We start from the raw sequence: 22,227 nt of genomic DNA, 5'->3' as shown, positions 1-22,227 counted from the left end.
GATGCAGGGGACTTTAATACTCCACTTACAACAATAGACAGATCATCTAGACAGAGAATCGGTAATGAAACAATGGCCCTCAACAATACATTGGACCAGATGGACTTGACAGATATATTTAGAACTCTACATCCCAAAGCAGCAGAATATACTTTCTTCTTGAGTGCACATGGAACATTCTTCAGGATAGATCACATACTGGGCCACAAAACAACCCTCAATAAACACAAAAGAATTGAGATCATACCATGCACACTTTCAGATCACAATGCTATGAAACTTGAAATCAACCACAGGAAAAAATCTGGAAAACCTCAAAAAGCATGGAGGTCAAAGAACATCCTACTAAAGAATGAATGGGTCAACCAGGCAATTAGAGAAGAAATTTAAAAATATGTGGAAACAAATGAAAATGAAAATACAACAATCCAAACCCTTTGGAATGCAGAAAAGACAGTCCTAAGAGGAAAATACATTGCAATCCAGGCATATCTCAAGAAACAAGAAAAATGCCAAATATAAAATCTAACAGCACACCTAAAGGAACCAGAAGCAGAACAGCAAAGAAACCCCAAACCCAGCCGAAGAGGAGAAATAATAAAGATCAGAGCAGAAATAAACAATATAAAATCCAAAAAATAAATAAATAAAATTTTGATAAACCTCTAGCCAGGCTTCTCAAAAAGACAGAGGACGCAAATTGATAAAATCATGAATACAAATGGATTTACTACAGTCAATCCCTCAGAAATACAAGCAATCATTAGGGAATACTATGAAAAATTATATGCCAACAAACTGAACAACCTGGAAGAAATGGACAAATTCCTAAATACCCACAAACTTCCAAAACTCAAATGGGAAGAAATATAAAATTTCAACAGACCCATAACTAGTGAAGAAATTGAATCAGTTATCAAAAATCTCCCAGCAAATGAGTCCTGGACCAGATGGCTTCCCTGGGGAATTCTACCAGACCTTTAAAGCAGAGTTAATACCTATTATTCTCAAGCTGTTCTAAAAAATAGAAATGGAAGGAAAACGTCTGGACTCATTCTATGAAGCCAGCATTACTTTGATTCCCAAACCAGACAGAGACCCAGCAAAAAAAGAGAACTACAGACCAATATCCCTGATGAATATGGATGCAAAAATTCTCAACAAGATACTAGCAAATAGAATTCAACAGCATATATATAAAAAGAATTATTCACCATGATCAAGTGGGATTCATTCCTGGGATGCAGGGCTGGTTCAATATTCGCAAATCAATCAATGTGATGCATCACATTCATAAAAAAAAGAACCATATGATCATGTCAATAGATGCAGAAAAAGCATATGACAAAATACAGTATCCTTTCTTAATAAAAACCCTCAAGAAAGTCAGGACAGAAGGAACATAACTAAACATCATAAAAGCCATTTATGAAAAGCCCACAGCTAATATCATCCTCAGTGGGGAAAAACAGAGCTTTCCCCCTGAGATCAGGAACATGACAGGGATGTCCACTCTCCAGCTATTGTTTAACAGTGTTGGAAATCGTAGCATCGGCAATCAGACAATTAAAATGAAGTAAAAGACATCCAAATTGGCAAAGATGAAGTCAAACTTTCACTTTTTGCAGATGACATGATACTCTACATGGAAAACCCAACAGACTCCACCAAAAGTCTGCTAGAACTGATACATGAAATCAGCAAAGTTGCAGGGTACAAAATCAATGTACAGAAATCGGTTGCATTTTTATACACCAATAATGAAGCAACAGAAAGAGAAATAAAGAAACTGGTCCCATTCACAATTGCACCAAGAACCATAAAATAGCTAGGAATAAACCTAACCAAAGATGTAAAAGATCTATATGCTGAAAACTATAGAAAGCTTCTGAAAGAAATTGAAGAAGACACAAAAAAATGGAAAAACATCCCATGCTCATGGATTGGAAGAATAAATATTGTTAAAATGTCAATACTACCCAAAGCAATCTACACATTCAATGCAATCCCAATCAAAATTGCACCAGCATTCTTCTTCAAGCTAGAACAAACAATCCTAAAATTTGTATGGAACCTCAAAAGATCCTGAATAGCCAGAGTAGTATTGAAAAAGAAAACCAAAGCATGAGGCATCACAATCCCAGACTTTACCTCTACTACAAAACTATAATCATCAAGACAGCATGGTATTGGCACAAAAACAGACACATAGACCAATAGAATAGAATAGAATAGAATAGAATAGAATAGAATAGAATAGAGAACCCAGAATTGGACCCACAAATGTATGGCCAACTAATCTTTGACAAAGCAGGAAAGAGTATCCAATGGAAAAGACTGTCTCTTTAGCAAATGGTGCTGGGAGAACTGGACAGCAACATGCAGAAGAATGAAACTAGACCACTTTCTTACGACATACACAAAAATGAAATCAAAATGGATAAAGGACCTGAATGTGAGACAGATAATGTGTGAAGATAAAAAGCTTCTGCACTGCAATGGAAACAATCAACAAAACTAAAAGGCAACTGACTGAATGGGAAAAGGTATTTGCAAATGACATATAGGATAAAGGGCTAGTAACCAAAACCTATAAAGAACTCACCAAACTCAACACCTGAAAACCAAATAATCCAGTGAAGAAATGGGCAGAAGACATGAGTAGACACTTTTCTAAAGAAGACATCCAGATGGCCAACAGACACATGAAAAGATGCTCAACATCACTCATCAGGGAAATACAAATCAAAACTGCAATGAGATACCACCTCATGCCAGTCAGAGTGGCTAAAATGAACAAATCAGGAGACTACAGATGCTGGCAAGGATGTGGAGAAACAGGAAGCCTCTTGCACTGTTGGTGGGAATGCAAACTGGTGCAGCCGCTCTGGAAAGCAGTATGGAGTTTCCTCAAAAAATTAAAAATAGAACTACCATATGACCCAGCAATAGCACTGCTAGGAATTTACCCAAGGGATACAGGAGTTATGATGCATAGGGGAACATGTACCCCAATGTTTATAGCAAGGCTTTCAACAATTGCCAAATTATGGAAAGAGCCTAAATGTCCACCAACTGACGAATGGATAAAGAAGATGTGGTTTATATATATAATGGAATACTACTTGGCAATGAGAAAGAATGAAATCTGGCCATTTGCAGCAACATGGATGGAACTGGAGGGTATGATCCTAAGTGAAATAAGTCAGTCAGAGAAAGACAGATACCATATGTTTTCACTCATGTGGATCTTGAGAAACTTAACAGAAGACCATGGTGGAGGGAAAGGAGAAAAAGAAAAAGTTACAGAGAGGGAGGGAGGCAAACCATAAGAGACTCTTAGATACTGAGAACAAGCTGAGGGTTGATGGGGGGTGGGGGAAAGGGTAAAGTGGGTGATGGGCATTAAGGAGGGCACTTGTTGGGATGAGCACTGGGTATTGTATGGAGACCAATTTGAAAAGAAATTATATTTTTAAAAATGTCCAAGATACAATACAAAACTATTCAACATACCAAGAAAATGTAACTTATTTTCAAGGAAAAAGACAACAAATGCCAACCCAAGATCACCTCAATATTGAAATCCTCAGATAAAGTCCTTAAAGCAGATATTATAACCATAATCCATGAGGTAAAAGTAAAGATTATGAAATAAATGAAAAGATAGAAGTTCTCAGGAGAAACAGAAAATATTTTTTAAAAAAGGAAATTTTAGAACTGAAAAAAATATAATGCAAAATTCACTGTGGATTCAACAACACAACATAGATGATGAAGAAGAGAATCTGTGAATTTGAAGATAAATTAACAGAAATTATCCCATCTGAAAAATAGAGAAAAAAATGGTAAAAATAATAATTAATAAAGCCTTCAAGACCTGTGGGGATATATCAAAGGTTTAAAATACATTTCATTGGACTCCCAAAGGACAGGAGATAGGTACAGAACAAAAATGTGAATAATGGATAAACCCTTCCCAAATTTGTTAAAAGACAAACAGTTAAAGATTTGAGAAATTCAGTAAACGAAGAATAAACCCAAACACACCAAAGATATATTATAATAAAATTCTAAAAATCAAAAATAAAGAAAAAATCTTGAAAGCAGACAGATAAAGACACATTACATAAAGGGAGAACAATGATTCAGAAGGCTGAATTTTTCATCAGAAATCATGGAACCAGAAACAATAGAATGAAGTCCATTCAAAATGCTATTTCCAGCAAAATGCCCTGCAGGTACAATGGCAAAATAAAGACACTCTAGGATGAATGAAAAACAAAATATACACTGTTATACACTGAATTGTTACCCCTCCAAATTCATGTGTTCAAGTCCTAACATCCAGTGCTTCAGAATGTGACTAGACATAGGATCTTTAAAGAGGTTAAGTTAAATTAAGTTAAAATGAGGACAGTAGAGTGGGCCCTAATCCAGTAGAACTGATGTCCTTAATAAAGGAGGAAATTAGGACACAGACACAAACTCAAAGCAAGCAAAAGATAGAAAATAACAAAGAGTAGAAATCAATCACATTGAAAAAACACAAATTGAGAAAAACTAATGGAATCAAAAGCTGGTTCTTTGAAAGACCAATATATTTTTTAAAACTTCTAGCCAGACTGACCAAGAAAAAAAAGAAGACAAAAATTACTTTTATTGAGAATCAAAGAGGGAATTTCACTACAAACACCACAGACATGAAAACAATAGGGAAAACTAACAATTGTATGCCCATAAATTCAACAATAGCTGAAAGTCCTTGATATGTCTTCCCAAAATTAAATTCATCATTTTAACCCTCCCAGCAAAGAAGACTCCAGGCCTGGATGGTTTCATTACTCAATTCTCCAAGTATGTAAGAAAGGACACCAATTATATACAATATCTTCCAGAAAATAGAAGAAAAGGGAACACTTCTCAACTCATTTTATAAGGTCATCATTGCCCTGATATCAAAACTTAAGGAAAACTCTACAAAAAATAATGTTACAAAATATGATCAGAATATTACAAGAAACCCATAACAAGCCTTTAACACATGACTTGTGAAACATCCTTCTCCACATCCTATCCCGCTATAATCCTGCAAAACCAAACCTAACTAAACCCCCAAGAAAGCCTTCAGGTACATGTATGCAGCTAAGACCCAAGGGAAAAATGCCAGGAACTTCAAGTATCTTACTGTATATCCCCTGATGCAGGGCTTGATGCGTGGAGTGGAGCTTGGGCTGAATTTTAGATCCCATTCACCCTGTTGTAAGCTAAACAATGGTCCCCTCAAACACCCATATCCTAATTCCTGGAACATGTGCATGTTATCTTCTATGACAATTAGGATTCTGCAAATGTAATTAAGGATCTTGAGGGGGGGAGTTATTCTGTAGTATCAGGTGATCCCTGAAGGTAATCACAACTGTGTTTTTTAGAGAGAGTGTCAGAGGGAGATTTGACTGGTGGAGAAGTGAAGGCAATGTAACAGAAGCAGAAAGACATTTGCGGATGCTACACTGCTAGCTTGGAGGATGGAGGAAAGGCCATGAGTCAAGGAATGTAAAGATGGGCTCTAGAAGCTAGAAAGGGCAAGGAAAAGGATTGTTCTCTCAGAGCCTTCAAAGGAACCAGCTCTCCCAACACTTTGACTTTAGCCCAGTGAGATTGATTTCACACTTCTGACCTCCAGAGCTGTAAAAGAATACATTTATATTGTTGTGAGCAACTAGGTTTGTGATAATCTGTCACAGCAGCAATAGAAAACTGGGAACTGGGAACCTTTGTACACAGCCCAATCTGCAGACCAAGATGGCCTGTGTGTAGTCCACTTCCCCTTCTACACACAAACCAGTAAATTAAGACACAGGCTGCAACTGGTTAGCATTTCTTCTTTCTTTATAGTTCTAAGGCCTCCCCCAGCCTGCAGCCTAGGCAGTGGGGCATATATTTTCATTTGTTCTATCTCTGGCTTCTTTCTCTCTGATCCTCACATGTATTGGAAGTAAAGTTCTTTTGGCGGGGAGGAGGCAATGAGGCAAACAGCTACCTGCTTTTCTTGGGATACCTCAGAAGAAGGACATCTGGTTATGACAAGATAGGACCTAAGCATTCCTCAGTCTCCTGGCTGAATGCTATTTTAACACCATCTTAACCACTAATGAATTCTAGCAAACTACACATTACTATAAGAGCACAGTAGAGAGAATTATATTAAAAGTGTGTTTGTCATATAGAAAACGATTTACATTAGTGGATTTTTAAATCACTTTTGTCTAATCAGAATTTTTACTGAAATAAAAAAGAAATTATCAGAATGCATTGCAGATGGATGGGGTAAGCAGAGCTCTATAAGACTTTTGTCTCAATTATATGTGTGAGCACAGGTTCTGTGTTGCAATATGAAATATATATTTCTTTTAGTGAGTCTTGGAAGGGTTTGAAAAATAATGGAGCATGTGCTTTCTGATAGCTATCCCAACTTTCACCTCACTGTTCTTGTGAAAATCCAAAGAGAAAGACAAAAATAGACATAGTTCTCTAAAACTGAAAGGGCCTTTTCAAGAAGCAAAGTCCTTCACTTTACTCACTTCTGATAGCTTGAGCTCGTAATGATACTGAAGGAAAGCTATCCAGAGCAGGGGTGCTTAACTTGTGGTCCAGGTGGTCTAGGAAACCTCTGATTGCAAGCAAAATGTTGTATATGAAAAGGGACATATTTTTAGGAAAGGGTCCATATTTATCAAGGATACCCGAGAGAGTCTACAATTGTCCAAGACATTAAAAACCATTGAAACTGGGAAACTTTTGATAGGTTAAACCTTTTTAATTTTTTTTTAATGTTTATTCATTCTCGAGACACAGAGCACAAGCAGGAGAGAAGCAGAGAGAGAGGGAGTCACAGAATCTGAAGCAGGCTCCAGGCTCTCAGCTGTCAGCACAGAGCCCGATATGGGGTTCGAACCCATGAATCACAAGATCATGACCTGAGCTGAAGTCGGACGCTTAACTGACTGAGCCACCCAGGCGACCCATTGATAGGTTAAATCTTGTCTGGCAGTGCCATAATTCTGGGAATGACAGAACTTGATGATAGTAATTCAAATTGATTTAGGAAAAGACATTCTTACTGAGTCTGGCCTAATAACAGGGTTGGACTCATATAAGATTAGCAGTTTAGGTCAATTAAGAAGATATAAAATTATGAAGAATTTTTCTTAAAAAAAAACTACATTCTCTATCATATGAAGTCATCTGTGTTAACTCCTGGCTGTAATAAAGTTTGAGTCTTAAAATGGCCGATACAGAAACATATTTGGTTTCATAACCTAACTCATATAACCACGTCTCCACCTTAGCCTTGATAGAACAGAAACACAGGGCCTTGACCTCTGTTGCCATGACCCCTTGTCACTCCTTACCTAGATATTTCCTATTTATCCTTACAAACTCATTTCAGGCCTCATCTTCTCCAAAAGCTTTCCCTCTCTGTGCCAGGCTAAACTGACTACAGGGGCTCCACCTTGTTCTTCCATAGCCTCCAATGCACAACACTAGTAGGTATTTACCCTGTTACAAGGAGATTCTCTAGTCAAATCTCACCTCTGCACTGCATAGTAAGTGCTCTGAAGGAAGACGGGGACTGATGAGTCTTAATCTCCAGGTCATCAAAAATTAGCTGGGTGTTTGGCACACAGTAAGAGTCAGTATCACTACCAATGGCAACAAACTATAAGTTCAGATCCTACAGTAAAAAAAAACTGTCTATGAGGTTAAATCTTCTCACCTAAACCTAAAAAATTGCCTGAAGTCTGTAACAAGGCAGTATATATATATATATATATATTTTTTTTTTTAAACGTATTAATACAGTGGCACCTGGGTAGCTCAATGAGTTAAATGTCCAACTTTGGCTCAGGTCATGACCTCATGGTTCCTGAGTTCAAGCCGCGCATTAGGCTTTCTGCTGTCAGCACAGAGCTGGTTTCAGATCCTCTGTCCACCTCTCTCTCTGCCCCTCCCCTGCTTGTGCATGCATGCGCTAAGATAATAAAATAATAAATATATATATATATAAATATATAATACAACACTATTATAGTAATTTGTTACATACTAGAGACAAAAAAGTACTCCAAGGGTGTTGCAGGTATGGACTTCAGGTGAGTTAGACTGTACTTTGGGAAAGCCTATCATTTTAAATATTGATTGGTGATGATTGGACGTGCATGGAATGATCTTTTGAGAAAAAGCAAGTGGCAGTGTAGGAAGCTTTGGGGGAGAGGTTCCAGACAATTCCAGTCCCTAGGAAGCATACTGGCTTCCACAGAGAAAGATAACATTAGGGCTTGGTTTCAGTTCAGGTCATAATCTCGGTTGATGAGTTCAAGCCCTGCATTGGGTTCTGTGCCGACAGCACAGAGCATGCTTAAGATTCTCTCCCTCTCTCTCTTCCCCTCCCTGCTTGAGTGCTCCCTCTCTCTCAAAAATAAATTAAAAGTTAAAGGCAAAATTAGCAACAAAATTTTCCTGATATTAATTTAAAAGGTACTTTCCCTTTAACCATTCAGGGCTCAAAACATTCTTATTTTGTATCTGTGGTAAAAACAATGTGTTGGATGTCTCCCCACATATACTTTTCCCCATTTTCTAAGAAAGATGAAGCAGACAGAAAGCAAATAGTCTAAGGGAATGTATTCCTAGCTTTTGTTTTTCTGATATGTAGACCCCACTCTGCTTTGTTCATTGGTTTGCCTGAGGTAGTAGGACGGGGGAGGGGGAGCAAGGGTAAAGGATGAAAGTGCATGAACAAAGTTTTTGGTTTAAAACACGCATACCTTAACTGGAAATCAGTCCTTTAGCAGAAAGATATTCCTCTTCCACAGCGCATGCAGCTCAAGCACGGAAGCAAGGGAAGCAAGGAGAGAAGGCGGCGGCACCTGGCAGGCCAGCCAGGCTCCTCCCACAGCACCCAAGTAGCCCAACAATAAACCTCTAACGGAACGCTTGACCAGAAGGGCACCAAGGCAATGATATCCCCGGAGGTCCCAACAAAGCTCCAGGTGTGTCTTCAGCTAGAAAGCTCAGAAAGCGTTGCTCTGATCACCTGTGGCAAATAACCTACTCTACCTCTAGAACGTTCGCGTATGCAGTTCCTCCGCGGAGGGAGGTAAGATTTACCATTATGCACAGTCAGTCACATAGAAAATATTTATTAGGACACTATTCATTATACATGGAAAAAAGGATAAAGTTTTCCTTTCTTATCTTTGCTGCTGGGTCGGCAGCAACCCTGCGGCCAGAATGAGGCTGGGTCCCGGTCCCAGCCCCCATGGCGGCAGGGTTCTGTGGGGCGGGGGAGGAAGGTAGGTGAGGAGGCCCTGCCTATGTGAATTCAACAATGGGTTAAAAAGCAGTCGACTCCTGAAAGGACCAAAACAACACAATAACTTTTTCCCTCCAAAGTAAAAATCAGTAGTTTCGCCATCATGCCTCCAACATTTAAAAGATAAAAATTTTCCGGAGGAAAACATAGATCCAAGCGGTGGGTTTTATGAAAAGAACCGCGAGCCAGGCAGGTGCTGGTTGAATGGCCACACGTTGCTCCTGCCCTTATTGTTGGTGCTCCTCTGGCACTGCTTGCAGCGCAAATATCTCTCGCACTGGTCCAGGATAAAGAGCTTGTTTGCAGACCTGAGGAGAGGCAAGGACGGGCGGTCATTATTAGGGGCTCCCTGAGTCCGTGCTGGGGCCTAGCTTAGAAGCCGGTGCCGGAGAAGTGATGCAGCAGAGAAGGCACATACCTACCATCTAGGAGCTTAATGCCTGCCTGTGAGGGCCCACCTGCCATCTCTCCCGTCCACACGGCTTCCTGCAGCTCACCCCAGCTTGGCATGTTCTGCTGTTGGCATGTCTGCTATTTCCAGTAAATATAAGACTTGGTGCCTTCACAACCGTCTGACCCCAGCGCTTCTCCCCAGCCCCACCCACCTAAACCCTCAGAAGAAACATAACTTGCCCAAGACCACACAGCCAGCAAACAGGTGTCTTCAAAGCTTTGCCATGTGGATACACTTTTATCTGTCAGGCTCTCGGGGGAAAGACAGCATTGAGAGGGAGAGCAGGCCATTAAGCTGCTGGTTAAGTTAAGCCCCAGCAGACAGTTAAGAGTAGACTTATAAGGTAAGTCTAGGAGTCCAGAGCCCTCTGGATGGTTAAGGGTAGGAGGGGGGGTGGAGACAAAGAGTAGGAGGACAAAAGGGGCTCAAAGCAGAGATGAAGGGATGGCAATAATTGATTTTGCATGTCAACAATTTTTCTTGATTTTGCAGGACAGTCCCTGGTGTGTTCCCCTACCCTACCAACATTTCTACATGATTGGAATTCTGTAAAAAGGAGCATCAAGAACAGCCTTACAAGGTAAAAGAACAAATAATGTTAGCAGTGTTCAGGGGGGACCTACCTGTCTTGGTTTGGTGTTGGGATGGAGTATCATGTGCTAACTGCATTCATGGGAAGTTTGTTTTTGCTTCTGCTTTGTTTTTTTTTTAACAGCAACCAATTCCTTCTTCCTAACCTGCTCCTGCTTGAGGCCCTGCCCACAACTTGGCTTCGGTCTTCAGGTAACAGGATTGCTCTGCCATGTCCCTGCTATGTCCCTGCCATATCCTGACATTCAAGGTTGTTTCCTATGTCTCCTCTATCCTTTATCACCACGTTGGCCAAGCAATCTTCCGAAATCCAGCAAAATCTCCCCAGCATTAATGTCACTGCCTTTTACCTGCTTTTCCCCAACATTAAGAAAATGCCCTGAGGGGCGCCTGAGTGGCTCAGTCAGGTAAGCATCCAACTTCAGCTCAGGCCATGATCTCATGGTTCATGAGTTTAAGCCCCACATTAGGCTCTGCACTGGCAGTGGGTTCTCTCTTTCTTCCTCCCTCTCTGCCGCTCCCCCAGTCATGCTCTCTCACTCTCTCAAAGTAAACAAATAAATAAGCTTTAAAAAAAAAAAAAAAAAAAGGAAAATGCCTTGAAACCCCAGTGCCCCTTTGTCTTCTCTAAGCCAAACAATCCCAGTTCTACTTTGGAACTTCATTGCTACATCATCCCTCTTAGTCCCATTGTAACAAAATATGGGTTCTACCCATTAGAAAGACAGGTAAGAGATGCCTTAAAAGAATATCTTGGAACAGAGTTACAAACCAAGACTTATTATGACAAATTTTAACTATGGTAAAAATTAGTTGATATGTGGGAATTTAAAATATTATTTTGGTATATTCAGGATTTAATAACATGTGACTACATAGGCTTGGTCTGTTCAAGTTTTAACATACTATGAAATCATACCTTACATTTGTAAAATATTTTCTTTTTTTTAAGTGTAATGTTTTTCCACCTCTTTATTTGATCACAAAATTCCTGTGTTAGCTATGTCAGGCAGGTGTTTACTTTCTTCATCTTACAAATAAAAGACAAAAAGATTAGCTGCCTTTCCAAATTTAGTATTAATTCTCAAAGCCATGACTAGAGTCCTTGACTCTAGGTTGTCAATCGGTAGCTGGGAAGAGGGAATATGGATATAATACATTTCAGGAACATGGTCTTGGGTTGATTCTGTAACAGGCATTTCATTTTCCCAGTTGCCAATCTTACAACCCCTTGACTCTGCTCTTAAATGACCATTCTGTCAGACTTGGATGTGTCCAGATAGAAACTCCCTCTCCCTGTTTCCAGCTAGTTATTTCCAAGGAGAATTCCTACCCTCCCCCACCCCATGCTTCCCTACCCTCCACAATATGAAAATAAACTACCCTAAACAGAGGCAAAAATTAGGGCAAATATGGCAAGCATATAACACACATCCCAGCATTCTCCAATCCCATATCCATAGCAGACATTTTGAATACATCACCACAGCATTTCCTACTGAACCCAGAATTCTTTTCTCCACCAGGTTCCCTAGGTAGCCACTGCTAATCATTGGGAGTTGGCACTGGAAACCTGTGTGCCATCCCAGGATTCCAGGAAAGTAAACAAGGAGTGGAGGGGGTTTCTCTGCAAAAAACTTCTGGTTCCAATTGGGTATTACCGCTGGAAAGCCTTCTCCTCCATGTCCCGCTGTTTCTTCATTGCAATGCTCCTTTCCCAGTCCTTCAACAAGCTCTCGTTCATTCTCTTCACCCGCTCCATCTCAGCCTTTCTGTCTGCCAGGTGTCTGGAGACAACAGCAGAGTCTGGTTTTGTTCACAATCACAATACCAGGGAGGGCATGCACCCACCCTGGAAGCCCCATTCCTTTATGGTAGATTACCCAGAAGACATTCTGGTTTTGTTCACTACTCCTTGAAATACACTGAAAGGAATGAACATTGAGAAAAACACTAAAAATATTATAGGTCTCAAATAGTTTACTGGTCTGGGACCTTTCATCTTCAATTCTGGTTTAAATTAGCAGGATTGAAACCTTTTTCCAATGAACAAATTCAGCCTTTAAAGCCATTAATTTCCTTTGAAGCTAATTTAACTAATCTGAAGAATCATCTCAAATGGATTTCCTCTACTTTAGGTTTCTTTCCTTTTATTCCAGTCACTCAGCTGTCAGTAATCAGCCCGAATTGCTACAGGCATGTTACAAGGCAAAGTAGACAGGAATACAAATGAATGGCTAGAAACAGGGAAAGAAACAGAAGTGACTAGGCAAAACAAAATGAAATCAAGAAAGTATGTAACATTGTGAAGAAGGTTCAGAAAAAAAAAAAAAAGAAAAGAGGAATGTCTGGTGAAAGTAAAGACATCAAAGAAGTAATTACGGTGTATCTCTCTTCAAGTACCATTTCCCAGAATTCCCAATGAAAAGTGTCTCTATTACTAGTCTCCAGACACGTAGCCACTGCTGTTGTGAATCATCTTAAACCTGGTTCAAATTATTTATTTATATGTGTCTATTTGCCAGACTGAAACTCTTACCTTCAGTTCTCATTAAAGTCTAGAAAGGACTTCACTAAATGTGCAGGTTGATTTAGCCTGCTCTGCCAGGCTTTGTGTTACAGGCAGCCACTGCCACTAGGTGTCAGGACCCTCTGATAAAAATCAGTAATGGACTGTGTGCTGGTTTGCTTTTCCTAAAATAAACATGGCCACGTTTTCCTCCAAGGAGCATTGAGCAATTCAGCTATTGTGTGGTCATTATAAAGATTAAATGAGATAATATGCAGAAAGTACCAATGCCTATAACACAATGAGAGCTCAATGACTAAATGGTACCTATTATATATTTCTTTCATAACCTTTTTTTCCTTTTCATAGTGTTTTTTAATTGTAACACAAACCACATAAAGTTGACCATCTTAAAAAATTTTAAGAGTACAGATACATAGTATTAAGTACATTTACCTTGTTGTGCAACCAATATCCAGAACTCTTTTTTTTTTTTTTTTTTAATTTATTGTCAAATTAGCTAACATACAGTGTAAACAGTGTGCTCTTGGTTTTGGGGGTAGATTCCCATGATTCATCGCTTACATACAACAGCCAGTGCTTATCCTAACAAGTGCCCTCCTCAATGTCCATCATCCATCCCCCCCATCCCGGTTCCCCCAACAACCCTCAGTTTGTTCTCCACATTCAAGAGTCTCTTACGGTTAGCCTCCCTCTCTGTTTGAAAGTATTTTTTAAATAGTTCTATACTATTTTAAATAGTATAGAAACTCGGGGCGCCTGGGTGGTGCAGTCGGTTAAGCGTCCGACTTCAGCCAGGTCACGATCTCGCGGTCCGTGAGTTCGAGCCCCGCGTCGGGCTCTGGGCTGATGGCTCAGAGCCTGGAGCCTGTTTCCGATTCTGTGTCTCCCTCTCTCTCTGCCCCTCCCCCGTTCATGCTCTGTCTCTCTCTGTCTCAAAATAAATAAAAAACGTTGAAAAAAAAATTAAAAAAAAAATAGTATAGAAACTCTATACTCATTAAACAACTTCTCATTTTTCCCTCCCCCTAGTGCCTAGAAAGCACTGTTCTACTTTTTCCATGAATTTGACCACTCTGATAACCTTATAGAAGTGGAATCATACAATATTTTGTATTGTATTATAATGACTGGCTTATTTTACTTAGCATAATGTCATCAACGTTCATCTGTGTTGTAGCATGTGTCATAATTTCCTTCCTTCTGAAGGCTGAGTAATATTCCATTGTATGCGCGTTAACACATTTTGTTTATTCATTTCTCTGTGGCCAGACATTTGGGTTGCTTCCCTTTCTTGGTTACTGAAGGCTGTTATGAACATGGGAGCGCAAATATCTCCTCAAGATCCTATTTTCAACTCCAGCAAAAAAAACTACTAGAACCGATAAATGAATTCAGTAAGGTCACAGGATACAAAATCAATGTACAGAAATGTGTTGCATTTCTATACACTAATAACGAAGCACCAGAAAGAGCAATTAAGAAAATAAACCCATTTATAATTGCACCAAACTTAACCAAGGAGGTAGAAGATCTGTACTCTGAAAACTATAAAACACTGATGAATGAAATTGAAAATGATACAAACAGGGGCTCCTGGGTGGCTCAGTAGGTTGAGTATCTGACTTTGGCTTGGGTCATGATCTTGCGGTTTGTGAGTTCGAGCCCCGCATCGGGCTCTGTGCTGACAGCTCAGAGCCTGGAGCCTACTTTGGATTCTGTGTCCCCCTGTCTCTCTGCCCACCCCTGCTTGTGCTCTCTCTCTTTCAAAAATTAATAAACAAAATAAATTTTTTTAAAGAAAATGATACAAACAAATGGAAAGACAGTCCATGCTCATGGACTGGAAGAACAAATATTGTTAAAATGTTCATATACCCAAATCAGTCTATAGATTTAATGAAATCCCTATCAAAATACCAAAAGCATTTTTCACAGAACTAGAACAAATAATACTAAAATTTGTATGGAAACACAAAAGGCCTCAAATAGCCAAAGCAATCTTGAAAGAAAAAAAAATCCCAAACCTGGAGGCATCACAATTCCAAACTTCAAGTCATATTACAAAGCTGTAGTGATCAAAACAGTATTGTACTGGCACAAAAAATAGACACAGAGATAGATTAATGGAATAGAATAGAATGACCAGAAATAAACCCACAAGTGTGTGGTCAATTAAACTTCAACAAAGCAGGAAAGAATATTCAATGGGAAAAAGTCTCTTTGACAAATGGTATTGGGAAAACTGGACAGCGACATACAGAAGAATGAACCTGGACCACTTTCTTACATCATACACAAAAATAAACTCAAAATGGATTAAAGACCTAAACGTGAGACTTGAAACCATAAAAATCCCATAAGAGAGCATAGGCAGTAATATTCTGACATCGGCCATGACATCTTTTTAGATATGTCTCCTGGGGCAAGGGAAACAAAAGCAAAAATAAACTATTGGGACCATATCAAAATAAAAAATATATAAAGAACTTCTACAACTCAACACCAAAAAACAAATAATCCAAGTAAAAACTGGGCAGAGGATCTGAACAGATATTTCTCCAAAGAAGACATAAAGATGGCCAACAGATAGATAAAAAGATGCTCAACATCATTCATCAGCAGGGAAATGCAAATCAAAACCACAATGAGCCATCACCTCACACCTGTCAGAATGGCTAAAATCAAAAACACAAGAAACAAGTGTTGGTGACAATGTGGAGGAAAAGGAACCCTCATGCACAGTTGGTGGGAATGCAAATTGGTGCAGCCACTGTGGAAGACAATATGAAGGGTCCTCAAACAATTAAAAATAAAACTACCCTACAATCCAGTAATCGCATTACTGGGTATTTACCCAAAGAATATAAAAACACTACTTTGAAGGGATATATGCACCTCTATGTTTACTGTAGTGTTATTTACAATAGCCAAATTATGGAAACAGCCCAGGCATCCATCAATAGGTGAATGGATAAAGAAGATGTGATATGTGTGTGTGTGTGTGTGTGTGTGTGTGTGTGTGTGTATACACATATACACACATACAATGGATGTTATTCAGCCATAAAAAAGAATGAGACCTTGCCATTTGCAACAACACAGATACGTCTAGAGGTTATAATGCTAAGCAAAATAAGCCAGTCGGAGAAAGACAAATACCAGATGACTTCTCTCATATGTGGAATTTAAGAACCAAAACAAACAAAAAAAGAGGCATAAAGAGAAAACAAAAAACAGACTCTTAACTATAGAGAACAAACAGGTGGTTACCAGAGGGAGGTGGATGGGGTATGGGTGAAATAGGTAAAAGGGATTAAGAGTACACTTACCTTGATAAGCAATGAGTAATGCATGGAATTATTGAATCACTATATCGTACATCTAAAATGTACAATGTTATATTACACTATATGTTATGTATAACATTTCATGTTAACTATATTGGAGTGAAAATAAAATAATTTTTTAATTTTCTAAAAAGGATCCTGCTTTCAATTCTTTTAGGTATATACGCAGAAGTGGAATTGTTGAATCATATGGTAATTCTATTTTTAATTTTTTGAGTAACTGCCATGCTGTTTTCCATAGCGGCTGCACCATTTTACATTCTCATCAATTGTGCCCGGGGTTTCTATTTCTCCACATCCTTACCAACACCTACTGTTTTCTGGGTTTTGATAGGAGCCATCCTAACGAATGTGACCCTAGTATCTTTCTCTTTTTTCTTTAGTTTTAGTTTTTGCGTTTGTTTTTGCTTGCCTTAGTTTTCTTTATCTTTCCTTTTTACATCATAATTGCATCTTAATGGTTTTGTCTACCAGTGAATCGACAGTTTTCTTCCTTTCTAATCTTTTGCATAGTCTAAAAGAAGTACTTGTTAAATGTTTCATGGTGCATGTGGTATAAGAAAAATCTATAATTATTCTTGATTTGGACATTTCACAAGACAATCAAAGCACAGATTTTATAATACAAAATACATGATAGCACATTTGATCTTTGCATTTGTGAAACCTTAAGATGTTATTCTGCAAACATATGTTTTCTTTGCATAAAGCCCTAGGGGGAAGAAAAGATAGCCATCTCACCTGTATACATTACAGTGATATATAGATCTTAAACAGTGTAAGATTTTTTCTTCCATCTACATAAATGAGTTGCAAGGAGAAAAATGAACAATTTGCTAACTGCTTACTTCATTCAGACTGTCATAGACTTGGCCTCCAGGATGGATATGTGATTGGAATTAAATTATTAAATTGTGTAATACAAAACACAGCTACATTTGCAATCTCACCATCCTACTTTGCTACCTTTATTCACTGGAATTGATTTTGCTACCTTTATTCACTGGAGTGGAGAATCCCGGTCTCTCAGGTCTAGATAAGTAAATATTCAGTAAAACATGAAACACTTCTTAGCTTGGAGAGGCACACATTTAGTTAAAAGCTAAATGACATCTATTCCAAACAGTACAAACAATGACAGCTGACAGCCGAATAAGGCTGACCTGCCCACGGTTCAGAAAGTGGAAACAATGTGTTAGTAAGCAGCTATCTCACTGTGGCTTTGATTTGCATTTCCCTAATGATTAGTGATGTCGAGCAGCTTTTCAAAAGCTTTTTGGCTATAATTGTATTCTTTTTAAAAGGATAGTTTAAAAATTCAGTTTAATTTAGATGCTAAGAAAGTGAGAAAATGAAGTGGGTCTACAGGGGAGGCAAACTAGGATTCCCACAAGACTGCTGTTGGAAGCAAATTGCCATACCTTTTTAGAAAGCAAACTGTCAGTATCTGGTGACATTTAAAATGCGCCATACGCTGGCATCCAGCAATTCCACTTTTAAGATTTTATCCAATGGAAACAAAAGAACCAGTATGAAGATATATATTAAAAATGTTTAATGCAAAATTGTTGTAATAGCAAACCATCTGGAAACAGAGTGAATGTTCATCAATAATGCAAAAGTTAAATTATAGCAATCCATATTATAGATATCATGCTGTTTTTGAAGAAGAATGAATTTCATTTCTATGTACTGATCTGAACATGAACTAATGATGCATTATTAGGTTAAAGAAAGATTGGGCTGCAGAGTAATGTATAAGATCTCACAGCTCTTATTTTCATTTACAAAAATGGAAGGAAAAAAAATATATGCATCTTATTTGAATATATTTGTAAAGAATAGAAAAAAATATAGAAGGCTAGGGGGAGATTATTAACTTTTTTTAATCTCTCCACCAATTGACTTTTTTTTTAAAGTTTATTTATTTTGAGAGAGAGCAAGAGAGAGCATGCGGGAAAGGGCAGAGAGAAAGGGAGATAAAGAGAATCCCAAGCAGGCTCCCTACCATCAGTACAGAGCCCAACATGCGGCTCAAACTCAGACGCCATGAGATCATGACCTGAGGCAAAATCAAGAGTCAGACACGTAACTGACTGAGTCATGCAGGCGCCCCACCAATTGACTTATTTTAATAAGCATAATTTGTTATATTTTTTATAAACATAAGCAGAAGAGTTTAAAGAAAAAGAAGTAAAAATACTTTAGCAGGCCTGTTTGTTTCATAGTGACTAAATGATCCCCTCTGAAAGAAAGTGACCCTCTACTTGCCGTAGGAGGGCCTCAGATGACATCCTGAGATGCACCAGAGACAGGGAAGTTGGAAAAGAAAAGTGAGAGAATATGGAATAACTAGTAAAGGATATAGAAACAGGAGACAAGGACCTGACCCCTACAGAAAAGGGGGTCTGTGACCAGAGCTTCAACAAGAGAGATAACCAAGTAAAGACCTCAATTCATATTTGTTCAGAGCTTTGCGGTTACCAAAAACGTTCTCAAATACATACTCATATAATTCTCACAGTAAGGAGAGGTAGGGCAGGTATATTATCCTTATGTTTCATGTGAGGAAAAGAGGGCCCAAAGAACCCTGTGTGTGTGTGATTTGGCCCAGGTCATGGAGCTTGGAAGTGGACAGAGTTTAACATCACTCATCATCAGAGAAATGCAAATCAAAACCACAATGAGCTATCACTCTATACCAGTTAGAATGGCTAAAATCAAAATGACAACAAACAACAGGTGCTTGTGAGGATGTGGAGACAAAGGAACCCTTGTGCAGTGCACTGTTGGTGGGAATACAAACTGGTGCAGCCACTATGGAAAACAGTATGGAGCTTCCTCAAAGAGTTAAAAATAGAACTACCACAGGATCCAGTAATTCCACCTTTGGGTATTCACCCAAAGAAAATGAAAACGCTAATTCAAAAATATATATGCACCCCTAAATTTATTGCAGCATCATTTATAATAACCAATATGTGGATGCATCCAAGCATCCATCAATAGATGAATGGAGGGGCGCCTGCGTGGCGCAGTCGGTTAAGCGTCCGACTTCAGCCAGGTCACGATCTCACGGTCCGTGAGTTCGAGCCCCGCGTCAGGCTCTGGGCTGATGGCTCAGAGCCTGGAGCCTGTTTCCGATTCTGTGTCTCCCTCTCTCTCTGCCCCTCCCCCATTCATGCTCTGTCTCTCTCTGTCCCAAAAAATAAATAAACGTTGAAAAAAAAAAATAGATGAATGGATAAGAAAAATGTGGTGTATATATACACACACACATACACACACACCGTGAAATATTACACTGCCATAAAAAAGGATGAGATTGTGTCATTTGAGATGACATGGATGGACCCAAGGAGTTTTATGCTAAGTGAAATAACAAGTCAGACTGAGAAAGACAAATACCATATGATTCTACTCATGAGTGGAATCTAAAAAAAAAAAAAAAAAAAATGAATAAACAAACAAAAAAGCAGAATCAGCTCTATAAATACAGAGAACAAACTGAAGGTTGCCAGAGGGAAGGGGGGGATGGATGATCAGGCAAAATGGGTGAAGGTGAGTGGGAGATACAGGCTTCCAGTTACGGAATGGTAAGTCATGGGAATAAAACGCAGAGCATAAGGAATACAGTCAATGATATTGTACTAGCAATGTAACGGGACAAATGGTAGCTACACCTGTGCTCAACATAATGTATAAACTCATCAAATCAAAAAAGAAAAGAAGGAAAGGAAAGAAGGGAAAGGGAAGGAAAAGAAAAGGAAAAGAAAGAAACTGGGTGTTTGATGTTTGAATTTAAAGGTATTTGCATTGATAAGGCATAAAGTCCTCCTCTGCCTACATTGCCACCTTCACCATCCCTCACCAGCCGTCATCAGTGCAGCTTACTACATGAACGGTTCTTAGGAGGAAGAGGGTTTATTGGAGAAACGACCCAAGTTTCATGTCTGTGTCTAGTTGAGAAAAATAGCTGCTTTGTGGCTCACATTGTATTTCCAACAAGTGGACAACTCTTTTAAGAAGTTGTACTGTAAAGGGAAGGAAAAATATGGAGAGGTAACTGGTGAGAGGGGTGGATCGAGACTGGTTGGTTGGGTTGTTTTTTTAATCAATAACCTTTCTTCATTGAGTGAATTGTGAGGACGAAACAAGATGAAGTTTGAAGGATAATATTTTGTACATAGTAACTCCTCAATGTGTTCACTATTATTATTGTTTCTGTGCTGTTGTAGGAGAAGGAGAGAAAGAGAAGGGGAATGTGGAGAGGGGAGCAGGAGAGGAGGAGGAGGAAGAAAGACCTGGCGTCCCTTACTCTTTTTGTGTCCTCTGAAGCATCTGCAAATCCTGCTTCTGTCCCACCAGATGCTGCAAGATGGTCCTTCTTTTCTGGCTAGCAGCGGTCTCCATCTGGTGCTTCATGTATTTCTGGTCTCGCTTTCGCTTTTGCACCATCATTTCACTCTCATCCTTAGCAAAGATGGGTTCACAAGGCTCTGGCTCAAACGTGGACATTTGCATGGATTTATTCTTTATCTGAAACAGGGACACATATAATACAGATCAGAATGATACCAGGCAATAAACCTTACACACAACAGTGTAGCATAGTAAAATACCCGTCCCTTAGAGGCAGGAACAAGGGCTGCAAAAACCACGAAATGGGTAACACACAAGGCTACAGTTTTTATACGTATTTTTAGAATGCTACTGCAGAACTGCAGAACTTTGAAATAACAGTTGTCCCCTTACCTGTGCATCCAAAGCTCTCTTATAACACTGGGTGTCTTCCATCTTATCTCTGATGTATTTGGCTCTCTGTGCATCAAGTCTAGCAATTAAAGATAAGAGGAGGCGGGGGCGACATTCGTTATTGTCTTCAGTAATACAGATTAACATCACTAAAATGTATTTAATAAATATCAATAGGAGTGAGAGCCTGGTAAATAAAAAGTGGCATTTCTTTCTAGGAGCTTCCATTTTAAGAAAGAAAGGAGTAATTCAAATGCATAGGCTAGTGGACAATGTGTTGAATAGAGGACAGACAGGACAAGTGTAAGCACAGGAATGACCATTTTGTCCAAATTCACTACCACTAAGACAGGTCCTCCTTCACCCTCCCACCACCCCCCCCACCACCCCCCCCACCCCTGTGCTTTAAATAAACCATGACAGGAAAGCAGGAAGTGTCTATTTCTTCTACAAAACGATTCACCATAAGACTCCTTTTTAAGAAAGTGATATTTCCTATTATAAATTATGATTCTGTTATATGCAACCTAGAGGGAACCCATATGATCTATAAAGCGAGTATAATGGAACATAAACATTTTGTAGAAAAATAATTTTTCAGTCCCAAAAGCTAGCTTATTATTTGTTTTAGGAGTCTCTCTCACACTACAGTAGCCTCTTTAATTTCTCTCCTGACCTCAGTAGTAGAAGTGTGACTCGCCCTTAGGCAGGTTTGAACTCTGACCCTATCCCAGACCTCAGATGATCTGAACAATACCAATCAGATTCTCTTTCCTGAATATTCAGGATTGAGACTAACATTCATCCAGGTTTGAGCTGGAATAAAGATGATGTCTACCAAGGAGCTATGGGGGTGAGCAGAGGGAAGGATTCTTTACATGACTTTTTAGTCCTTGATTCTAGTCCTCTTAGATCCCCTCTCCCCCACATTCCTGTCCCCGGGTTCCCCTGTGAGATACCGGTACTGACATTAAACCCCAGCTTTGACTTGAGATTGACTGGGAATAGCTGGGAATAGTGCTTGTTCAAGACAAGTCCCCTCCTTCACCTACCAGTATTAGTGATGACAAAACAATACAAAATGATTCTCTATAATTAGTTATAGATTGGTATCACTATAATGATAATTATAATAATGACAGCTTTTTTTCATTTTTCTAATGAAATG

The 22,227-nt window shown here is 39.0% G+C and overlaps 1 protein-coding gene across 1 annotated transcript in view; it reads right to left on the bottom strand.

Moving 5' to 3' along the window:
- Window positions 1–9,186: 9,186 nt before the first annotated feature.
- Window positions 9,187–22,227, bottom strand: part of CCDC81 (coiled-coil domain containing 81) — a 39,188-nt gene continuing 26,147 nt past the window's right edge. The window contains exons 12-15 of the mRNA XM_025928634.2: window positions 21,060–21,138; window positions 20,623–20,843; window positions 12,086–12,211; window positions 9,187–9,687 (exon numbers count right to left, since the gene is read on the bottom strand). Of these exons, the coding sequence (XP_025784419.1) occupies window positions 9,546–9,687; window positions 12,086–12,211; window positions 20,623–20,843; window positions 21,060–21,138 (568 nt within the window). The 3' untranslated portion in view covers window positions 9,187–9,545. The remainder of the gene's footprint in view (window positions 9,688–12,085; window positions 12,212–20,622; window positions 20,844–21,059; window positions 21,139–22,227) is intronic.

The sequence above is a fragment of the Puma concolor genome, chromosome D1 (assembly GCF_028749965.1).
Source record: "Puma concolor isolate L17-30 chromosome D1, mPumCon1.1.hap2, whole genome shotgun sequence".
In the NCBI taxonomy this organism is placed as follows: Eukaryota; Metazoa; Chordata; class Mammalia; order Carnivora; family Felidae; genus Puma; species Puma concolor.
This window is presented reverse-complemented; position numbering and strand designations above follow the sequence as displayed.